The sequence below is a fragment of the Bos mutus genome, chromosome 4 (genome assembly GCF_027580195.1).
Source record: "Bos mutus isolate GX-2022 chromosome 4, NWIPB_WYAK_1.1, whole genome shotgun sequence".
Lineage (NCBI taxonomy): Eukaryota > Metazoa > Chordata > Mammalia > Artiodactyla > Bovidae > Bos > Bos mutus.
Window position 1 is genome coordinate 109,103,480 of NC_091620.1, and position 21,986 is coordinate 109,125,465.

Genomic DNA, 21,986 nt, shown 5'->3' on the forward strand with positions numbered 1-21,986 from the left:
AGCATCCACGGAAACGTGGTGGCATACTGTAAGTGAAGTGAAGTCGCTCGGTCGTGTCGGATTCTGTGCGGCCCTGTGGACTATGCCCACCAGGCCCCTCCGCCCATGGGATTTTCCAGGCAAGGGTACTGGAGTGGGGTGCCATTGCCTTCTCCACATTATAAACTAATAGAAAAATATATACCATATCAAGATTCAAGATTTTTCACTGTGGTTCACTTCCAATTAACTGTTTCTAGTAATACAACTATTAATTATTATTTACCATCGTAAACAATTTAATGTTTGGAATAGAATAAGGATTTCCATTAACTTTTACTGAACGTAATAATCATTTGTGTGTGTGTGTGAAAATGTTCAAAATAATGACTATACTTATAATGTGCCCGTGGCAAGCAGAATATCACAGTATTTACATCAACAAATTTATCCTTTTTAAAAGCATTATCTTTCTAAAATTTTGCATATTTTACCTAACTAGACCATGAATTCCATTGAGATCATAAATATCATTTCACATTACTTGATGGTAAAATGAAGGTCAAATTTATGTATCTTATACAACAAATTTATGTGTCTTATACAACAACCAACAACAGTCTCAAACAGAACTGAAGCCATGGAGAGAATATGCCAATACCTAATCCTCAGTTTATCATTTAGAAAAATCTTTAGTGTTTCCTTTCCGCTGTAGTTTTTTGTATAAATAACAGCTTCATGTTATTTAAACATCATATATAATGTCATATTTTTGTAAGATCTGCACAGTGTCTGTGACAAAATTATTCCAAGTCCTTCAGTAATAATGAAGTCCTTCACTTTAATGGCTTCCCTCGTGGCTCAGATGGTAAAGCATCTGCCTGCAATGCAGGAGACCTGGGTTCGATCCCGGGGTTGGGAAGATCCCCTGGAGAAGGAAATGGCAACCCACTCCGGTACTCTTGCCTGGGAAATCCCACGGACAGAGGAGCCTAGTCGGCTATAGTCCATGGGGTCGCAGAGAGTTGGACACGACTGAGCGACTTCACTTTTCACTAATACAGGTTTACAGTCAAGCAGTGTGGCACACCTGAATGCCTCTAATTCCTTGAGGTGCTTATGCTGGGCCTTCAGTGTTGCTTCTAGTTCGAGTTTAGTCCGTGCAAGCTCACTTTTCAGTTCGGAAACCACCATTTTCTCAGAGCTCAGTTGCTCCTGCAGCTCTGTTGCTCTGTCTTTCACGCTGCCGAGCTCCACCTGCACCTCTAGCATTTGAGACTGCTTCTGCTGCATATTATAGTCGAAGGGTTCTACATGAAAAAATGTTAGTATTTAGAATATGATCCAGCAACTGGTACTTCGTTTATAAATATTCTGTTGACAATAACAGACGTGTTACTTAGGAGATTACTACAAAGCAAATGTGGAATGATTACAGCCTGTGAAGTTAGCAATTTATATAAATAGATGAATATGTAGATTTTCCTCATAGTGCTAAATCCTCAAGATTTCAGAACTATGAACATATAAGGATGATAAAAGTTTAACAGAATTCATTACTGGATATAAGACTTGAAATAAACAAAAAAAGTTCCCTTAATACCATAAATAGGAACTTGTATCTGTTCATTAAGAATTTCGATAGCTCACACAAAAAAATTCCAAGTTTCTGACAGCCAAAGTACTGGTGATTCCGATTACAATAATCAGCAACGCCTGCTGGCTTTGTTCAGCCCTCCTCCACAGAAGTCCCTAGGAACTTCATTATAACAGAAGGGGGAAGTCCAAAGGCCAATCTGGATCATGGTTTTGTCTTTAAAAACAGACCAAATCCTTGCTACATGTGTATTGCAAGAAAACAAAATAAAATATTTAAATCTCCAAGTGAAAAAAAAGGTCATGAAATATTTATCAGGATCCATCTTTATAAAAAATATAAACTTATGTACATATACACAACGAAAAGGTCTGAAGACATATTTCCTGGGTGTTAACAGTCATTTATTTTAGGATTTAGGAGATTCCAGGGTGATTTTTACTCTGTTTTTTGCTTCTCTGCTCTACCATAAATGTATTTTTATTTATTTTGGCTGTGCTGGGTCTCTGTTGCTGTGCAGCCCTTTTCTCTGGGTGTGGTGCTCAGGTTTCTCATTGCTGTGGTTTCTCTTGTTGCAGAGCACGGTCTCTAGGCTCGGGGGCTTCAGTCACCGTGCTCCCAGTTTCCAGAGCACACAGGCTTAGCTGCTCTGAGGCACGTGGGATCTTCCTGGACCAGGTATCAAACCTGCGTTCCCTGTACTGGCAGGCAGATTTCTTACCGCTGAGCCACAGGGGAAGCCCTACCGTAAGTGTATTTTTAACTTGAAGCTCATCAGTTCCTATTAGAAGTCATATTACTGGTGTCAGGAGATAGGATTAACATTGACTTTAGACTATTCATGTTATTTAAGCTTTTGAAACTATTTCTTAGGGAGTAGAGTCTCAGGATTTATATATATAAATATGTATATATGTGATAGTAACTAAGCTTTCAACGGGGTTCTATTTATTTAAATGAAGTAATAGCAATAAATTCTCTAAAAATAATCTTCAATTAATCCTATGTCTAAACATAAGGAATATATTTAATTTGCGGCCTTACTACACCTATTTTATCTAAAATATTTTAAGATATTTAAATTCTTCAGCTTTTCGATGACAAATATGAGACTGATATAAATTTCAAAATAGGCAAAGGCAATGCCAAAGAATGCTCAAACTACCGCACAACTGCACTCATCTCACACACTAGTAAAGTAATGCTCAAAATTCTCCAAGCCAGGCTTCAGCAATATGTGAACCGTGAACTTCCTGATGTTCAAGCTGGTTTTAGAAAAGGCAGAGGAACCAGAGATCAAATTGCCAACATCCGCTGGATCATGGAAAAAAGCAAGAGAGTTCCAGAAAAACATCTATTTCTGCTTTATTGACTATGCCAAAGCCTTTGACTGTGTGGATCACAATAAACTGTGGAAAATTCTGAAAGAGATGGGAATATCAGAACACCTGATCTGCTTCTTGAGAAATGTGTATGCAGGTCAGGAAGCAACAGTTAGAACTGGACATGGAACAACAGACTGGTTCCAAATAGGAAAAGGAGTACATCAAGGCTGTATATTGTCACCCTGTTTATTAAACTTATATGCAGAGTACATCATGAGAAACGCTGGACTGGAAGAAGCACAAGCTGGAATCAAGATTGCCGGGAGAAATATCAATAGCCTCAGATATGCAGATGACACCACCCTTATGGCAGAAAGTGAAGAGGAACTAAAAAGCCTCTTGATGAAAGTGAAAGCGGAGAGTGGAAAAGTTGGCTTAAAGCTCAACATTCAGAAAACGAAGATCATGGCATCTGGTCCTACCACTTCATGGGAAATAGATGGGGAAAGAGTGGAAACAGTGTCCGACTTTATTTTTCCGGGCTCCAAAATCACTGCAGATGGTGACTGCAGCCATGAAATTAAAAGATGCTTACTCCTTGGAAGGAAAGTTATGACCAACCTAGATAGCATATTCAAAAGCAGAGACATTACTTTGCCAACAGAGGTTCGTCTAGTCAAGGCTATGGTTTTTCCTGTGGTCATGTATGGATGTGAGAGTTGGACTGTGAAGAAGGCTGAGCGCCGAAGAGTTGATGCTTTTGAACTGTGGTGTTGGAGAAGACTCCTGAGAGTCCCTGGGACTGCAAGGAGATCCAACCAATCCATTCTGAAGGAGATCAGCCCTGGGATTTCTTTGGAAGGAATGATGCTAAAGCTGAAACTCCAGTACTTTGGCCACCTCATGCGAAGAGTTGACTCACTGGAAAAGACTCTGATGCTGGGGGGGATTGGGGGCAGAAGGAGAAGGGAACAACAGAGGATGAGATGGCTGGATGGCATCACTGACTCGATGGACGTGAGTCTGAGTGAACTCCAGGAGTTGGTGATGGACAGGGAGGCCTGGCGTGCTGCGATTCATGGGGTCGCGAAGGGTCAGACACGACTGAGCCACTGATCTGATCTGATCTGATCTGATGGGTGTTTCTACCTTTATATTAAACCAAAATGAAAACAAAGATGTATCCTTTCTACACATGATGAAAATTCAGATCTCACTTTAATTTCTAATGATTTTGAGAGAAATCAGCTCTAATGAACAGATACTCCTCTTGAAAAGTGAAGAAAAGATCTGAACAAGCATATCACAATAGCACAAATCCAGCTAGCCAATAATCATATGACAAACTTAGAGAAATGTAAATTAAAACCATAATAGCAATCCACTGCATACCCACTAGACGGGCAATCAAGGGCTGACATCATCAACTTTTGGCAAAAATGGGAAGCAACAGAACTTTCTAGAGCTATACTGCTAGAAAGTGCACAAACTGATATGACCGTGTTGGTAAAGAGTCGGGCATTATCTAATAAATCTGAATATATACATTTTATGACCTAGCAATATACGTATCCAGAAGACTCATGCAAGAATGCATCAGAAACACGGCATAACCATGTGCAGAACAGTACTGAATTTAACAGCCAGAAAGTAGAAATAACCTCAATGTTTAACCACAGAACGAATATATAAATTGATATAAACTGTGAAGTAGTCACACAAGGGAATTCTATATAGTAACAAAAATGAACTAGAGATAAATGTAACGCAGAAGAATGTCATAGAGAGGTGAAAGAGATAAGACACAAAAATTTATCAGAGTGATAAAGTGTAAGAGCAGGAAATACTTTAAACTTACATGGTTTAGGAATATGTAAAAAGGCAGTTAAAAACTCAGGATAATGGTTACCTCTAGAGTACCACAGAGGAACATGTGTTCTATATCACTACAGAGGAGCAGAAGCAGACTTCTGGAACACTTGATACGGGTGAGGTTTCCACAGGAACTCATTTCATAGTGTTTATATTGTATATTTCTGCATTTTGTAATTTTCTATATATATGTTACAGTTTAAAAATACAAAAAAGGTATTAAAAAAGAAATGGTTATTTCCATTGAGGAGTTCTTTTTCTTTTAGGTTATCCTCACACAAAGCTTCAAAACAAAGAAAGATAATGAGCTTAATAACTAAACAACCTGATCAAGGCAATGCCTGCTCATTTTAAATTAAAATTAAATATATCTGTTTATATGGGCTTCTCAGGTGATTCAGTGGTAAAGAATCTGCCTGCCAATGCAGGAGATGTGGGTTTGATCCCTGGGTCGGGAAAATCCCCTGGAGAAGGAAATGGCAACCCACCCCAATATTCTTGTCTGGAAAATCCCATGGACAGAGGAGCCTGATGAGTTATAGCATATGTGGTCGCAAAAGAGTTGGACAGCAACTAAATAACAACAATCTGTTTATATGTCAGAAAATTGCTGTCTCTTGGACTGAAGTATTCTGTAAGAGTTACCATCATTCTCTCTCCACACATAGCTAGCTGAAGTCAATTTCAACTTCTGTAGAAGATAAAGGGCTTTCCTGTTGGCTCAGACGATAAAGAATCCGCCTGCAATGTGGAAGACTTGGGTTTGATCCCTGGGTTGGGAGGATCCCCTGGAGAAGGGAACGGTTACCCACTTCATACGTGTTCTTGCCTGGAGAATCCCAAGAATAGAGGAGCCTGGTGGGCCACAGTCCATGGGGTACAGAGTTGGACACGACTAGGGAACTTTTACTCAGCCATAGGAGATAAATGCAAAGTCCTGTGCTATTTTAAAGCACGTCCTTACCAGCCTGTTTGGCGCACACAGCATTTTTTCTCTTGCGACTGAGCAATAACCCCCTTACTTCCACCACTGCCGTACGTGCCAAGTCACTTAAATCATGTCTGACTCTTTGCGACCTCATGAACTGTAGCCCTCCAGGCTCCGCTGTCAATGGGATTCTCCAGGCAAGAATACTGGAGTGGGTTGCCATGCCCTCCTCCAGGGGATCTTCCTGACCCAGGGACTGAACCTGAGTCTCTTAAGTCTGCTGCACTGGCAGTCAGATTCTTTACCACTAGCATTCACCACCACCACCTCCTCCCAATTTCAAGAACTATCGCTTTTTTTTTTTTTTAAGATGGAGCAATAAGCTTAGATGGCATAGCATAACTGAGCATTTTTTATCTCATTCCCAAAGCTGAGTATGAGTTTTTGCCTGGCTAGAAAACCCTATGTAAACAAATATATTTCAATTCTAAAAAATATTTTTAGTATTATACATGTGTGTGTATATATCTTTTATACATATATCTTAAAACAAACTGGAGACCTCTTTAATCCCTAGAGTAATTAATGCAGATTAACATACTGATAGGAGAATGAGGAAAAAATGTGACAAAGAAGAAATGTGTTTTAACTGAATAATAACAAGAGAAACAAAATGAAACAGTTTCTTTCACCCATTTATGTCACCATATGAGCCTGTCCTATAGCATACCTTGGCTTGGCTGATCAATTTCTTGCTCTCTTTTCAGAGTCGTTTTCTTAATACTCATTTGAGAATGCAGTGCTTGAATTTCAGCTAACAAACTCCTTCTGTCTGCTTTCTGGAGGCATTCCATAGCTGCTCGATATTCAATACCCTGTAAAAGAAAAAGTCAAGAGGGTTGTAAAGACAATAACAAACCAGGAAGTCTGAAGAAGTATGACATGCTAAAATTTTGGGAAAAGTTACTAATTTTCTCTTCCTGATCATTAGGATTTACTTTACAGATTATTAGTCTTTGCGTTTATTTCAAAAGTCTTTAAACACACGATAAAATATAATGAGTAATATAATAAACACGCATGTACTTAGCCCAAGAAATAGCCCCTACACAGCTGAAGTCCCTCGGGCACAACTCCGTGAACACACGGTCCTCTGCACCATCTGCTCAAGAAACAACTAGGTTCTAAGTCTGGTGCTACTCTCATGCACTCTGTGTAATACACTGCATATACACACACCCCTAAAATATACACAGTTCTGTTTTACGTGTTTCAAAACTTCATATAAATGGCATCATACTGTATTCATGTTTGCTTTTTTCACTGGATACATTGGTGAACCATCCTGGCTCTACTTCACACTCATTTCAGTGTCATGTAGTATTGCCTGCTATGAATAATACAGCACATTTTATTTGAGCATCTTTTCATATATTTATTGGATACTCTTTTATTTCTTTCATGAGCACATATTTTAACACCTGCCCATTTTCCCACTGACTGTTCTATTCTCATTAGGTATTTGGTTTGTAGATTTCTTTTCTTGTGATATTTCTGTCTGGTTTTAGAGTTAGAGCAATACTGGCCTCATGGAATGAGCTGGCGAGTGTTTCCTTCTTTATTTTGCCAGAATTTGTGAAGAACTAGTATTATGTCTTTCAACATTTGGGAGAATTCACTCGTGAAGCCATCTAATCCTGAGCCCTACTTTGTGAAAAGTTTTAAAACTACGAATTTTACTCTTTGTTATATGTCTACTCAGATTTTCTACTTTTTCATCAGTTTTAGTAGTATGTATACTTTTAGGAATTTGTCCATTTGATGCTACTGTAAATAATTATTTTTAAAATTACATTTGGGACTTTCCTCTTTTTAAAAATATAAATTTATTTATTTTAATTGGCGGCTAATTACTTTACAATATTGTATTGGTTCTGCCATACATCAACACATTTGGGACTTTGCTGGTGTCCCACGCTGAAGACTCTGCACTCCACTGCAGAGGTGCCGGTTCCATCCGTGGCATGCCTGCCTGTGCGCTTAGTCGCTCAGTTGTGTCTAGCTGACTCTCTGAGACCCTCTGGACTGTAGCCCACCTGTCTCCTCTGTCCATGGGATTTTTCAGACGAGACTAGTACAGTGAGTTGTGGTTTCCTTCTCCAGGGGGTGTCTTTCCAATGCAGGGATCAAACCCACGTCTCCTGTGTCTCCTGTACTGCAGGGTTCTTTACCTGCTCAGCCACTGGGGAAGCCCCTTGATCCCTGGTGGGAGAACTAAAATCCCACAAGCCTCATGTTGTGGCCAAAATTTAAAGGGTGTTTTACCATTTTCCTTAACTTAGTCTCCAGAAAAGCCTCTATTTTATTTACCTTTCAGAGTCAACTTTTAGCTTTTCATCCTCTCTACTGTACCAGTGTATCCATTTCATTAATTTCTTTTTTCTTTATTACAGTTGGGCCTATTTGTGGATTACATATTTAAGAATGTCTACTCATGAAAATTTATCTGTGACCCTAAATTCAATACTTGTGATGCTCTTAACAGTCATTCTCAAACATGTGCATAGAGCGGCAAGAAATTAAAACTGCCACATTCACATGTTTCTAGTGGAAATCGAGCAAGGTGATATTTTGCCATCTTTTTATTTCTTATGCTGTAAACAAGTGTCCTTTCTGTCATCCTTTTAGTGCCATATTTTGGGTACATTTGTGCTTTTTACTGATGATTTTGCTGTTTAAAATGGTTCCCAAACACAGACATGAAGTACTGTCCAGTATGCCTAAGCACAACAGGGCTGAAAGACACATGACAGAGAAGATGCATGTGTTAGAAAAGTTTTGTTTAAGTTACAGTGCAGCTGGCCATGAGTTCAATGTTAAAGATTCAACAATACATAATCAACAGGGTGTCTTTAAACAGAAATGCACATAAAACAAGATTACACATTGACTGCTTGACAAAAATGTCACCGCCAGGGACTCACAGGCTTTCCCTGCTGGCAATGGCTCGGTATTCACAACAGCTTTACCAGTCTTACTGCTGCAAATGAAGAGAACTGAGGGTATTTTATTCTTTCTGTTTTCTTTAGACTTATTTTGTTACTCTTTTTCTAACTTCCCAAATTGGATGATTAACTCATTAATTTTTAGTCCTGCTTATTTTCTAACATAAGAGAAAATATCTGTAGTAATACTTTTTATCCTAAATATTCTTAGTGGCTCCTGTTAAAATTTTAACCTTAAGACTTACTCTAAAACTAATAAATAACTCATTTTATATAAATAACTATAAATATTTCTAATAAACAACTAATAAATAACTCATTTTCTCATTACTATTAAAAAGCATTCTTTGTTTTAAAGTTTTTCTTACAGTCTCATTTTGATACCTGTTCTTGTATTCTCTGTTCCAGACAGTTTAATAATCCAACCGCATCTCCTGTACCTAGAGCTGTCAGCTCGGTCTGAAATGCGGCTAGGAAAACACTGCGCTCCTTTAAGAAAACCTGCTGAACAGCAAGCAGAAGTTCACCTCGCCAGTCAGAGGTGCTCTCATGAGGTTGAGAACTATCATAAACCTGGCAGAGTACAAAAAACAAAAGTTAGTTTTCAAATAAGCTAAGAACTGTTCTAGATATCTGTTCAAGGTATCTGTCTGCTAACCAGAATCAGCATTGCAAGTCTAAGAGGATACAAATTTACTTTCAAGTGTGCAACTTGGAGCATTAAAACAATACATAGAAATTTATGTGAAAAACATCATAAAAGACAACAGTTAATTTGGCAAACAAAGTGCCTTATTATTGATAAAAATCATATAAAGCTACTTAGATGCACAATAGTCTTTGAGTACCTTGGCTTCTCTTTGAACTTGCATTTTGGTAATTAAATCCTTAAGAGATGAGATTGTACTGAGGTAAGCTCTTCTCTCTTCCAGCCAAGACTCTGATGTCTGCTGAGCAGAATGGTCTTCTCCGTCACTACAGGGAGACTCAGTGAGCGAGAGCACCTGCATGCCTTCATTATGGACAGCTCTCAGCAGTCCCTAGAAGCCACAACACAAAAGCCAGAATTAAGACATTTTCAAAAACTGTCAAGTCAGACATGAAAAGAGGAATCCCAGACAGATTTAGAAAAGCCACTGCAGAAAGGAAACACCAGCCTGCCATCACTTTCTTCCTCCAGAGGGGCACACCAATCCCAGAAGACTGCCTATGCCCTTACGTGGCACTCATCTCCTAGGTTCTTTCTATTTATCTAACGTGCTCTTCTTGGATTTATATCAGGCACTAATTTGACCAAAAGAAATATGTAGAAGATAGGTTCTAGACTGAGACTGCTTTAATAATTTGGCAAACAAAAATATTAGGAATGGAAAGTTTTAAAAATCTTTATACAATTAAATATACTCTAATTATCTGTAAAATACAGAAATAAAACTAAATAGAGCCACAAGTTTCCTTCTAGCTATGAATTTTTCTCTTCAGAGAGATCTTAATATAGTAAGATCTTCTATACTAACTTCTAATAAACTATTATGTTCAACATAGAAACTACACTCGCTAAGTTTTACTGAAAGATGGCTGTCTTTTAGTACCTTTATTTTCTTTGGAAATGAATCTCCTGAACTTTCACCTTCTTCTCCTTGGCCTTCCGACGCCGTGTCAAATCCTTGACTTTGTGAAAGATAAATTCCCTGACCCCAGTCTGATCCAGAATCTAAAATAAAGAAAACCATGGACTATTAAAGAGAAACAAACTTTTTTAAGTAAGTACTATAAAAATTCCAGTTTATATAACTTACCACTGGAACATATTTCTCTAGTTTGGTAAGCATCAGAATGTGTTAACCCAGGAATTGAGGAGCCCTAATCAGAGAAAACAAAGAAATAAAACATGTTTTGCTTTATTAAAAAAAAAGGTCCAATGAACATTTCACTTTTTTTGTAATGCTGTCAAACAAATATGTCACACCTTTCACAATAAATAAAACTATCCATGGTTTACAGTAAGGCTTTAATTTTTTTCTTCAGGATATTACAATAAGAGACATTAATTTTAATATATTACAATAAGAGACAGAAATTAAGGAATGATAACATCAGGTTCTAAATCTGCACCGGAGCTTTGTGGGACATTACTATTTGACTGTACACAAAAGATAGATTTTAAATTGTAGTTTTATTATAAGGAAGAAATTGCCCCCAAATTTGTCTCTTAACAACATGAAATTTTTTGGGGAAAAAAAAAAAAAACAACAACAACCACAGAATGCTGAAAAAATACACTGTGAAAACCAAATACCTCTTTAGACCTCAGACACTGGATCACCGCCTTCAAGGTACTACACTCCTCTGTCAGCAACTGGACAGCGACATAGTGATCCCTCTTTAAGGTTTCAGCTTCTGAAATGTGTCTGGATTCCATATCCAGGATTTCGGCAGCATGTAGTTCTTGCATCTGCTCAATCTTTTCAGTAAACTGATTAATTATTTCAGTGACTTCTTCTGATGAACATTCCCTCCCTAAGTCAGTCTGGATTCCTGCATTTCTAACAAGAACTTGTGGAGTCTGATTGCTGCTGCTGACCTTGAGGGTCCCATCTGTCTGGGATGCGGAGCTCTGACCCACTTTTATAGGAAGTGGCTCTAATGTGCAGACCTTTCTATCTTCTTGTACCTCAGTATTATTTTCTCTTTCTGAGAAGCAGGATAATTTTGCTTCTGCCTTTTTGAGTTGATCCCTAACTTGGCTTAAATCTTTCTGGAGAAATGCCGTATATGTTTCTTTTACCTAAAACATAAAACAACAGTTTAGAACATTCAGGTAAAAATATCACATGTAGAATTTAGGGTTGAGAGTATAATCATGTTAGTATGCTCATTTTCCACAGAATAACAGGGAAAACATTTCAGAAACAGAGTTTTCATACACATTTGCATATATATAAAGTCACAGATTAACACAGAAGTGAAATCATTTTATCGGACTCTATTTTTGGTTCTCAGGGGTTAACATCCGTCCTTCTCCTTCTTTATTAACTAGACTAGAAGATTAAAAGCATCCCCCTTTTAAGAGATTAAAAGAGATTCCAAGGAAAACCAAACAAGAAAGATGAGAGCAATGAAATTTATAATAACTTTTCATCAAATTTATGAAAGATTTTTTTTCCCTAAGCTGTTAAATTATAGATCTGAGATTGTTTTCATATTAAGAGAATATACACTTTGAAATAAAATAGGTAGAAATAGAAGCTATGTTATTAATTTTACCAAAAGTTCTTCCTGAAGTTTTTCTGCCTTCTCTTTGTAACTGGCAAGTTCTTCTTTAGTAGCAGCAGACTCTGCTCTAACAGTCTCAAGCTGACCAAAAAGTCCATTTTCTTCATTGGTATGAAACAGCTCAGCAGTTGTCTAAATGGTAGTGGAAAACACAAACATGTCATTTTCAAAAAATAAAGCCAAATTCAAGGTACTTGAATATTTCAATAAAGCTTTTTCAGGAACAACTGCCTATCAGATTAAAGGGGTTAAATAGACCCATGTTCTTTCAACAAATAGGGAAACTCTTCAGAACCATCAATTTATATTCTTGAGTCAGTACACACACGTACACACACACACACACACACACACACACAAAGAATGATTTTTCTGGGAATGAAAGGTAAATCAGGTCATTAGAATATATCCTAAAAAATTTTATAATTAATGAAACAGTTTCAGTTATCTATTCAAAAATTTTTCATATTTATATCACTCTCCTCAAAAAATATGAGGTGGTTTGGTAAGATATTTCTTAGATACTAAGAAATAATAAAATCTTACTAAGATATTTTAATCATATGGAAAGTCATATTACTGTTTTAAATATTTTTATAGTAATTTATATAGTTTCAGTTAGCTAGAAGGAAAAAGCCTAGTAAATGGAAAGAATCACTACTCTTTGACAAATAAATATTCATAGGAACCTAATATATCAGTTAATTTCTGGTGTTCAGATAAGACTACACAGTACTCAAAATTACAAATATATAAAGTGAGAATCTGAAAATTAAAGTCCTTCCACATCTGTCCTATGCTAATACCTACGCTTTTAGAACTTTACATAAACAGACTTTCAGAGAAGAAAGGATGAAATCTAACAGGTATAGAATCTGTAAAAGCAAATGATTTATCACTCATACATTAATGCACTAGAACACTAATATATTCTGATATTTTTCATTGTGTAAAAGGAATGATAACACTTACCATGCATATTGGAAGAAAGAGGGAAAAAATCCACACAAGTTCCAGAGGACATTTGCTATCCTTAACATTTCCACGTTTCTTGGGACTGCTCTACTTACGACTGCTCATAATGACTATGGCAGTAAAATAAATACTGTGATTTTAAAACTATACAAAATACAGTTTGTATCCATTATTCTAGTGAAAATAATATGACCATACAGAATGGTCATTTTTTAAAAATAAAAACCCTTTATATATGGAGTTGCTAGATATAAAGAGCATTGTTTGAATTTAATAAGTTAGCAGTAAGTTTAAGGAAAAGGGAAAAGAGTTTCTTAAGGTATTTAAGTGAAAAAGATCAAATACAAACTAACCTTGAGAATTTCAAAGTCTCCTGGAGGGCTTCTTTCCCTTTCTTTGCTTCCCTGTTTTTTCTCATTGTCCTCCAATAGCTTCTGCAGTTCTAGTAGCTTCTTTTCTTTTTCCAGAGCATTTTTTTCTGCAATTTCTATCTGTTCTTTTTCTAAAATCAAACTAGTCTGCATTTCAACCACCTGGCTTTCTAATTCTGATATTCTCAAGGTCAGTGCTGACACATTTGACTCCATTTCATTTTCTGTTAGTTGAGTCAAATTCTGTATATTCGTTCTTTCAGGTTTTGATGAAGTTGATTGTTTATCTTGCCAGAATTTTGCATATTCTTTAACTGCTTCAAGTTGGACTTGACTCACAAGAGCAGCGGCAACTTTTTCCTCAAGTGTATTCTGTAGGTTTACAATCTTGTTTTCCAGCACTTCTTTTTCAGACTGGCCTTGCTCCTGCATGTCCTTCATCTGTTTACGACACTGGGTAAGTTCTAAGTCCTTTGCGCTCACAGTGCTCTCGAGCTGTAGCACCTTTGTTTCCAAGCTGCTTATGGAAACTTTGCTGTTTTCTTCAAAAGAATTGAGGTAAGTCTGATTTTCTAGGGGCTGAAGAGCGTCCTCAGGAAGGACTACCTCTAGTCCTGGTTTGTTTTTGTTCAGGTCATCTATGGCCAAGTTAACACTTTTCTCTGGTATGCTATGGATTTTTTCAATTTCTTCACGTTCTCTCTTTAAGTTGTATAATTCTTCTGTTAGTTGGTTCATTTTTAAATTGGTTTCTTTAAGTGCATTTTTTGTCAAGGCCATTTCTTCATTAGTGTTTTCTACTTGCTGTTCCAAAGCCAATTTTTCAGCTGTTACCATATCCAACTGATGTTTTAAACTATCTGCTTCTTCTGGGAGAGAATTAGCAACCACTGATGTCTTTTGTTCAATATTTGCCAATTCCTGTTGAAGTTTTTCAATCACTTCATTCAGCTGCTCGATTTCTTCTTCTCTATTTTTCTTCACACGTTCTTGATCACTCAACAAACATTCTATCTGGGTTTCAAGATCCCTTATAAGTTCATTTTTTTCTTCAATAATCTATCAGTTAACAAAAAAGCAACATATGTAATAACTATGTATTTATATTTGGGGAATTTTATTTTATTAAGGCAATATCTTATTAAAGTGTTGATCATATACACAAAAGTACTTCTCAGAAATACTAAATTTTAATATAGACCACAAGCCTTACATCATACCAAAAATGACCTTACTTAGAACTTCTTTCAGAAAATTATTATAGAGTAATTTATGCATTTAATAGCTGATTTCCTGAAAGTAAAATAGTCAGTATCAATATATTCTAATTGAAAAGGATGAAAAGTATTAAAATAAAAGTCTATAACAGATAGTGCTTAAATATCACTATCTTATTTAAAAACTCAAACATAATAGAAGAATTTTGAAGTTTTTAATATTTCGGTTAGAATGATAGGATGAAATCTGAGGTACCAGAGACTATGAAACATCAAAAATGTTTGACAATATTAGGAATGGATACAAATACACATAGCTTGTTAAACTAAGATGTCTTAATAAATCAAAATTAATGGATAAAAGAGAATTAGGTTTTATTTGGTTTTTACATTAAAAAATAAACTGAAAAATAACTATTTTGCCCTTTAAAATTCTAGCTTAACCACTATGAAAAACAGTATGGACGTTCCTTAAAAAAAGGAAAACAGAATATGATCCAGCAATTCCATTCCTGGGCATATATCCAGAAAAGGCAAGAAGTCTAATTTGAAAAGATACACACACCCCAATGTTCACAGCAACACAAATGACTATACATAAAAAAGATAAGCATGAAAGGTTAACTGTATAAGCAGGGAACTCTGTTTAATATCTTGTAATAACTTATAATGGAAAATAATCTGGAGAAAACTAGATCCGTTTGCTGTACACCTGAAATTAACACCATAGTGTAAATCAACTACTTCAATAAAAATAAAATTCTAATTTAAATAGTTTCATATAGTAATTTTAAATTAGTGTACCTTGTTATCTGTCGTCATTTTAAGTTGATGCTGAAGTTTCATAATTTGCTCATTCAATCGGTCAATTTCTACCTCTTTTTCTTGCATTATTTGAGCAAATTTCCCAAACAGTACATGTTGATCCTGAGTAGAGATAGCATCAGATTCCTTTATGATAAATCCCAGTTTCTCCATTTCATCCTAGGAACAAAGATAACCATCCCAGTTGGATAGAGCATTACATGTGATCTTTAGACCATTCTGTCAATTAACTCTTACCAAGCTACAGCACCCAAAATGTTCAAAGCTACTATATAATTATTATAAATCAATAAATTTTAAAATGTTTTGATACAGGTCTCCAAAATTTTTCATATGTTGGGTTGAACATAAACTCTATGCAAATCCATTTGCAGCTATTATTCCTCTGTTAAGCATTATGTAGCAGCTGGATTTAGCAAATGCTTAATACTTATGACTATACAAGACAAAAACAATGAATTATTTAGAGGCAAAGTTTTCCTTGAGCAATTACCTTAAATAATTTGTTTTCTTGTTCAAGTTCTTGTAGGCGGGTAGTAGATTCCTTTTTCTGTATTTCTAACTGCATATGTAGCTGCTGGACTTCTTCATTCTTATTTTCCAGTTCTTCTCTGAACTGTTCTAACTGCTCTTCTAAGTTTGTGATCTTTGATATCAAAATTATCAAAGGGAGAGAGAAAAATACTGTTCATATAGATGTTTATTTGTCAAGAGAGAATGAAGACTGCTGGATTAAGCTCTACAGGATGCATGCTTAAAACAGGTGAGCCATGAAAATAAAGGAAAGGGGTTTCTCTAAGCCAGATATAACTGCGTGGCTTCCAGACATTTTCAAACTAAACACTTTAAAACTATCCTTCCCAGAGGAAGGCTATAAGGAGCCATTTCCTACCAAATATTATCTCCTGATAAAGCATAAAAGAGTTATGAGAGGAAGGGAAAGAATCCACATTTTAAATCTTATTTTATGTTAAATTAACTGCTATCAAAAAGGCTCAAGAAAGCTGTAGAATTAAGTCAGTTATTTTAGCCACCAAATGAGACTAACTCAATTCAGTCCATATTAATACTTAACCCCATAAAAGGTTTGGCAGCCACATGCCTTATTTGGGCAGAAGGGAGCAGAGGCAGACTCTAAGACCAAGAGATACATAGGTCTGACACACAGAAACTTACAGAGTAAGTTAGTAAACCATTTTAGGAGAATAACTAGAGTGTTCCTATGCATAAGACAACTGAAATTCAGCTCTGAGCACAGATTATCACTAATGGTAAAGCAATTGCTCTTTGATAGTTATGTAGAGATTGAAACTAATGGTGAATAGTAACAGCTATTTATATTTTAAAAATTGGGCTTGCTTGAGGACAGGAACAGTTGTTTACCCCAATGCTTTGCAAGTTCTTCTATATTTTTAATGAATGGATTTTCAAATGCTTATTTATCTAATGATCAAAACTGCTGCATTAAGACCAACCTAAGATACAAGGGCAGCATTTAGTGGCAGCTGGCCCAAAGAATACTTATAAATCATTCATCATCTTAGAACTTGAAAGGGGGCACATTCTGATTACACACCAACATGTAGTCAGAGGAGGAGGAAATGGCAACCACTCCAGTATTCTTGCCTGGAGAATCCCATGGACAGAGGAGCCTCTAAGGCTACAGTTCATGGGGTAACAAAGGGTCGGACACGACAGAGTGACTGAGTACACGTAGTCAGAATTATATCTTAGCATTAGCAAAGCAAAGACCTTCAAAATCATTTAACCTAATATTTCTGTAACAGAAATCATATTTATATTAGTAATAAATAGCCATCATTTATAGCTTCCCTGATGACTCAGATGGTAAAGAATCTGCCTGCAATGCAGGAGACTCAGGTTCGATTTCTGGGCCGGGAAGATCCCCTGAAGAAAGGAATGGAAACCCACTCCATATTCTTGCCTGGAGAATTCCATGGACAGAAGCCCGTGGGGTTGCAAAGAGTCGGACATGACCGAGCAACTAACGCTTACAGGCAACTCACTGTTAAGACACTGCATGATATGCTTTATATGTATTATTCTTTAAAAGCCCTGTAATGACTCAGACATGACTGAGTGACTTCACCTGCACTTTTCACTTTCATGCATTGGAGAAGGAAATGGCAACCCACTCCAGTGTTCTTGCCTTGAGAATCCCAGGGACGGGGGAGCCTGGTGGGCTGCCGTCTGTGGGGTCCCACAGAGTTGGACACGACTGAAGCGACTTAGCAGCAGCAGTAGCAATGACTTTATACATCTTTACTAGAATTATCTCCATTTCAGAGATGAGGAAGGGAGTCACTGAGACAGGAGTCCCTTGTTCTGCAGTCACAAGGCTAGTATGTGGAAGTCACTTTTGAACCTCAGGAGTTTACCTCTGGAACCTGACATTCTTAACTATTATTTATCCTACTTCTAATAACTAATGTCTAAGACTTACATTTAAATAATTTTCTTTAATACTGGTATTAAGCTCAGTAATAACACCTGAAATATAGTTATTAGCTGCACACATATAATTATCAGGTTAGTCTCCTGAAAATTGTGATGATTATATCTTCTTCAAAGTTACCTAATAGATTACATTTATACTTCTTCTATCTTCTATGACTACTTTTGGTGACAAGGTATTATTTCAACACATACATAGATATTTAAGCTCAAAATTGCTGCCCTTGCCTGTCTCACCTCACACTTATTTTCTTTTTTGATAAAACAGGTTATGGTCAAATTCTTAGCCTTAATATTCAAAGTGTAGTCCTGGGAGGAGAACTAGCATCACATGGGAACATGTTTGAAGCACAGATTCTCAAGCCTCACCCTGGGCCTACTGAATCAGTCTTCATTTTAAAACGATCCCTAAGGGGATTCATAGCCCATTCAAGTTTCAGAAGCACTCATCTAAAGCACTAACATTCCCATCATAAGCAGCTGAACTTGAGGCATCAAAACAGAGACTTCAATTCCCAAAATGACACGGTGAGGCATTCTTTCCTCTTCACAGCCAGACTTCAGTTTTGGTCCCTGGCTGTCTTATTACTGAGGCTATGATAACCAAGAACCAGAAAAATATTATTAAGGTTTAAAAATAGAATGGCAGCTTTTTGGTTTAACCTTGTTTAATTTAGCTACCAAATGATATCTAGATTGTCTGGATTACATTAATTAGCACCTATTTGTGTTTTAAGAATTTTTTCTTTCAAATGTGTACACACACACTGGCTTCAAATGTGTACACACACACACGGGCTACATGCACACACACACACACACACACCACACACGTGCTTCCCAGGCGGCACTAGTGGTAAAGAACCCTCCTGCCAATGCAGGAGACATAAGAGATACAGGTTAGATCCGTGGGTCTGGAAGATCTCCTGGAGAGGGCATGGCAACCGACTCCAGTATTCTTGCATGGAGAATCTTATGGACAGAGGAGTCTGGTGGGCTACAGTCCACGGGATCACAGAGTCGGACACGACTGAAGCAACTTATCACAGTCCAGCACATACATACATATATATATCCTAATTAGACAGAAGATTCCTTGAGATTGGTGCTGGTTTTAAAATTGGACAGTGGTGCTCTACACATGGCAATTCAACAAATACTGAATGACTGTTTATGATAATTTCTCATCAGCAAGGCAAAACATGCCTGGATGTTTTGGCAGTAAAGCATCACAAAGCTCCAGAATGAGAGAAATTGAGGAGGAATTCTGGTTCAGCTACTTACTGTGTGACCATGAGCAAGTTCCTTAACCTTTATTAAGATCTGGTTTACTCAATAAAGTGGAAACACCAAAAGAACCTATCCTCACGGAGAGTTTAAGGTTAAGGACACAAGGCATTAATTAAAATACTGACCACGTTCTAGCACAGACCTCAACAAAGTTAACTATTATTATTTATTATTGTCATTTGTAAGTTCGATCTCATTGCTGCTGCTGCTAAGTCGCTCTACTTAAAACCTATCCTATTGAAAGCATCTTTTTCTTAAAGAAACTCTTCTATTTCTCTCCACATTATTCTCCTCTTATACAGCCTGAAACCCTTATCTATCTTAAGGTTTTCTGTTCTTTCACTCTGCATTTCTAAATATTGTAATAAACTTTTTAAAAAGTTGTACACAAATTAGGCTATCAGAGTAGTGGGAGGTATCTCAAATATAACAACACATAGACATCCTACGTTTATACTGTCAGATATCTGAAAACATTTGTCTAGTGCAGGAAAGAATGCATAAGAAGTTATTTTCTTTAAAAGATATGTTTCAATTTTACATCCCTATCTTTCAGTCTCCACTTACTGAGTGACTAGGTTCTGATAGAACACTTGTCACTGTTATTCAAAATTAGTAGACCAAGTTTGTTGTTTAGTCGCTAACTTATGTCTGACTCTTTTGTGACCCCATGGACTGTCACCTGCCAGGCTCCTCTGTCCATGGGATTTCCCAGGCAAGGATACTGGAGTAGATCAAGGTTAGCTGTCAACTTAATTCTTTACTCACTCAGCAAGTCTGGCTCTGTTTCATCTGTAAAAACTGGTAGCTAGTTGATACAAGCTCTCTAAGGTCTGTTGTAATTCCAACAAATATAATTCTAAGTAGGAGACACTTATTAGATCCTTACTTCAAGAAATTAAGAGGTTAAGTAGTGTTAAATAAAATTCAAATGACAATATAAAATTTTACTATATTTAATCAATTATTTCTGCCTTGTGACCAGTTTTGGAGTCCCATTTTTTAGAAAGCAGATCATCTATTTGATTATTTAGTGTAAGAGAAATCTTTAAATGTTAATTTTTTTTGAAGCACACATTAACAAGTGATTATATGTCCACAAAAGTGTCCCCAGTCACTCACATAAAAGCCAAAAAGTAAAATAAGAATCTCTCAGATAAACATTAGTTAGTACTATGAGATAATGAGAAAATAATAATTTTCATGAAAATAATCATTTCCATCATTTATATAGATGACTTTTTTCTTCTCTAAACTACAAGTTCTCTGAGCTATAGTTTTAGGTGACATCTAAATCAATCTTCTTTTTTTCAAAGTACTCATTAACACTTATAAACTGTTTACACTCAATAAATACACATCAAATGTTCTGAGAAAATTATATGGAAAGAGATAAAAATGTAATTGAAACTTTTGAAACATTTAAAATGATATGCTATAGCTAGATAGCAAGGAACAATATGCTAGAGAAAAACTGATGATAGACAAAGGTTCAAATAATTAGGACTTGAAAATGATGGCTGTTTTAAAAGTGCATCTTCTGGTTTTCTCGGGGTAGGGGGAAGGGAGGGAGCAGAAAAACATAAAAGAACTTTATAGAATTAAGAAGATGTATATTAGTACACTGTAAAAAGTCACTACTATCTCCCAGGGAAATATAACTTTAGAAAAAACAAACTCCACAGGAAAGCAGCAGTAAGTCAAAGCCCATGGCAAGGCCAGGAGGAAGATACTTCCTTGTGCCCCAACACTACTCTCTCTCTCTCCTCTCGTCTTCATTTAATTCATACCTACCAAACTGGCCACCTTTTTGTCCTCAAAACTCCCTTCTCTGTCCAGGCCATGTGTCCCCTCTTCTTCATTCCAGTTTACTCGTTTAAATGTTTACTGCCTTCAACGGCAGCTTAGGCAATGAGCTAAGAAACAGTCTATATACTTTGGTTTCACACCATGAACTCCATTCTAATCAAATTAAATTTTCTAAAGTAATTCAAGCCACATTTTGTCATTAAAAATAAACTTACCTCTTTTTCCTTTCTGTCTATGGCATCTCGCTCTGCCTGCAATTGTATTTCTAGAGACAATTCTGCTTTAGCTTCTATAGCTCCAAAGTGTTTTCGGTCCTCTACCTTTAAATACATAAAAATTTTCTCAAAATTTCAGACATTAAATCCTAATTATCCATTTTAATTGGAGAAGTGTTTCTTGAATTAGAAGTAGTCTACATTAGTGAACAATCAAAAGTTACAACATTCACTCTTGAATGTACTTTATATAAATTAAAACAAGAATGCCTGACAATCTTAAAATTCATTTCTCAGGTAAAATGAAGGCTATCCCCTCATCTCCTACATTCCCAAAGTTCCTTATCCTGCTTTTCTTTAGCATAATAGGAACAGATCTCACTGCTTCTTAGCCTGGGGCACGGCATCAGCCTGAACTGGTGCCTACAGCCTGAACTGGTGCCTACAGATTTTCACTTGGCTGTTATTTTAGAATCTTATTAATGCTTTAAAGGGTAATTAAGTCTTCTGGCTTAATCTTTCTTAATCAGGACCCAGTATGCAAGGGATATTTGGAGAAAAGAATAGGGTGGGAAGATTTGAGAGAATGGCATTGAAACATGTATAATATCATGTATGAAATGAGTTGCCAGTCCAGGTTTGATGCACGATACTGGATGCTTGGGGCTAGTGCACTGGGACGACCCAGAGGGATGATATGGGGAGGGAGGAGGGAGGAGGGAGGAGGGTTCAGGATGGGGAACACATGTATACCTGTGGCAGATTCATTTTGATATTTGGCAAAACTAATACAATTTGTAAAGTTAAAAAAAAAAAAAAGAATAAAC

At 36.6% G+C, this 21,986-nt stretch overlaps 1 protein-coding gene across 5 annotated transcripts in view; it reads right to left on the reverse strand.

The window, feature by feature from the left end:
• The window catches only part of AKAP9 (A-kinase anchoring protein 9), a 166,543-nt gene that overhangs the window by 13,207 nt on the left and 131,350 nt on the right, over positions 1-21,986 (reverse strand). For all 5 annotated transcript variants that reach the window (XM_070369878.1, XM_070369877.1, XM_070369876.1 and 2 more), the window contains 12 exons: positions 21,160-21,264; positions 15,864-16,016; positions 15,350-15,529; positions 13,311-14,387; positions 11,974-12,114; positions 11,006-11,494; positions 10,506-10,569; positions 10,299-10,420; positions 9,555-9,746; positions 9,091-9,279; positions 6,432-6,576; positions 1,070-1,289 (listed from right to left, as the gene is read on the reverse strand). In XM_070369878.1, coding sequence (XP_070225979.1) covers positions 1,070-1,289; positions 6,432-6,576; positions 9,091-9,279; positions 9,555-9,746; positions 10,299-10,420; positions 10,506-10,569; positions 11,006-11,494; positions 11,974-12,114; positions 13,311-14,387; positions 15,350-15,529; positions 15,864-16,016; positions 21,160-21,264 — 3,077 coding nt within the window. The remainder of the gene's footprint in view (positions 1-1,069; positions 1,290-6,431; positions 6,577-9,090; positions 9,280-9,554; positions 9,747-10,298; positions 10,421-10,505; positions 10,570-11,005; positions 11,495-11,973; positions 12,115-13,310; positions 14,388-15,349; positions 15,530-15,863; positions 16,017-21,159; positions 21,265-21,986) is intronic.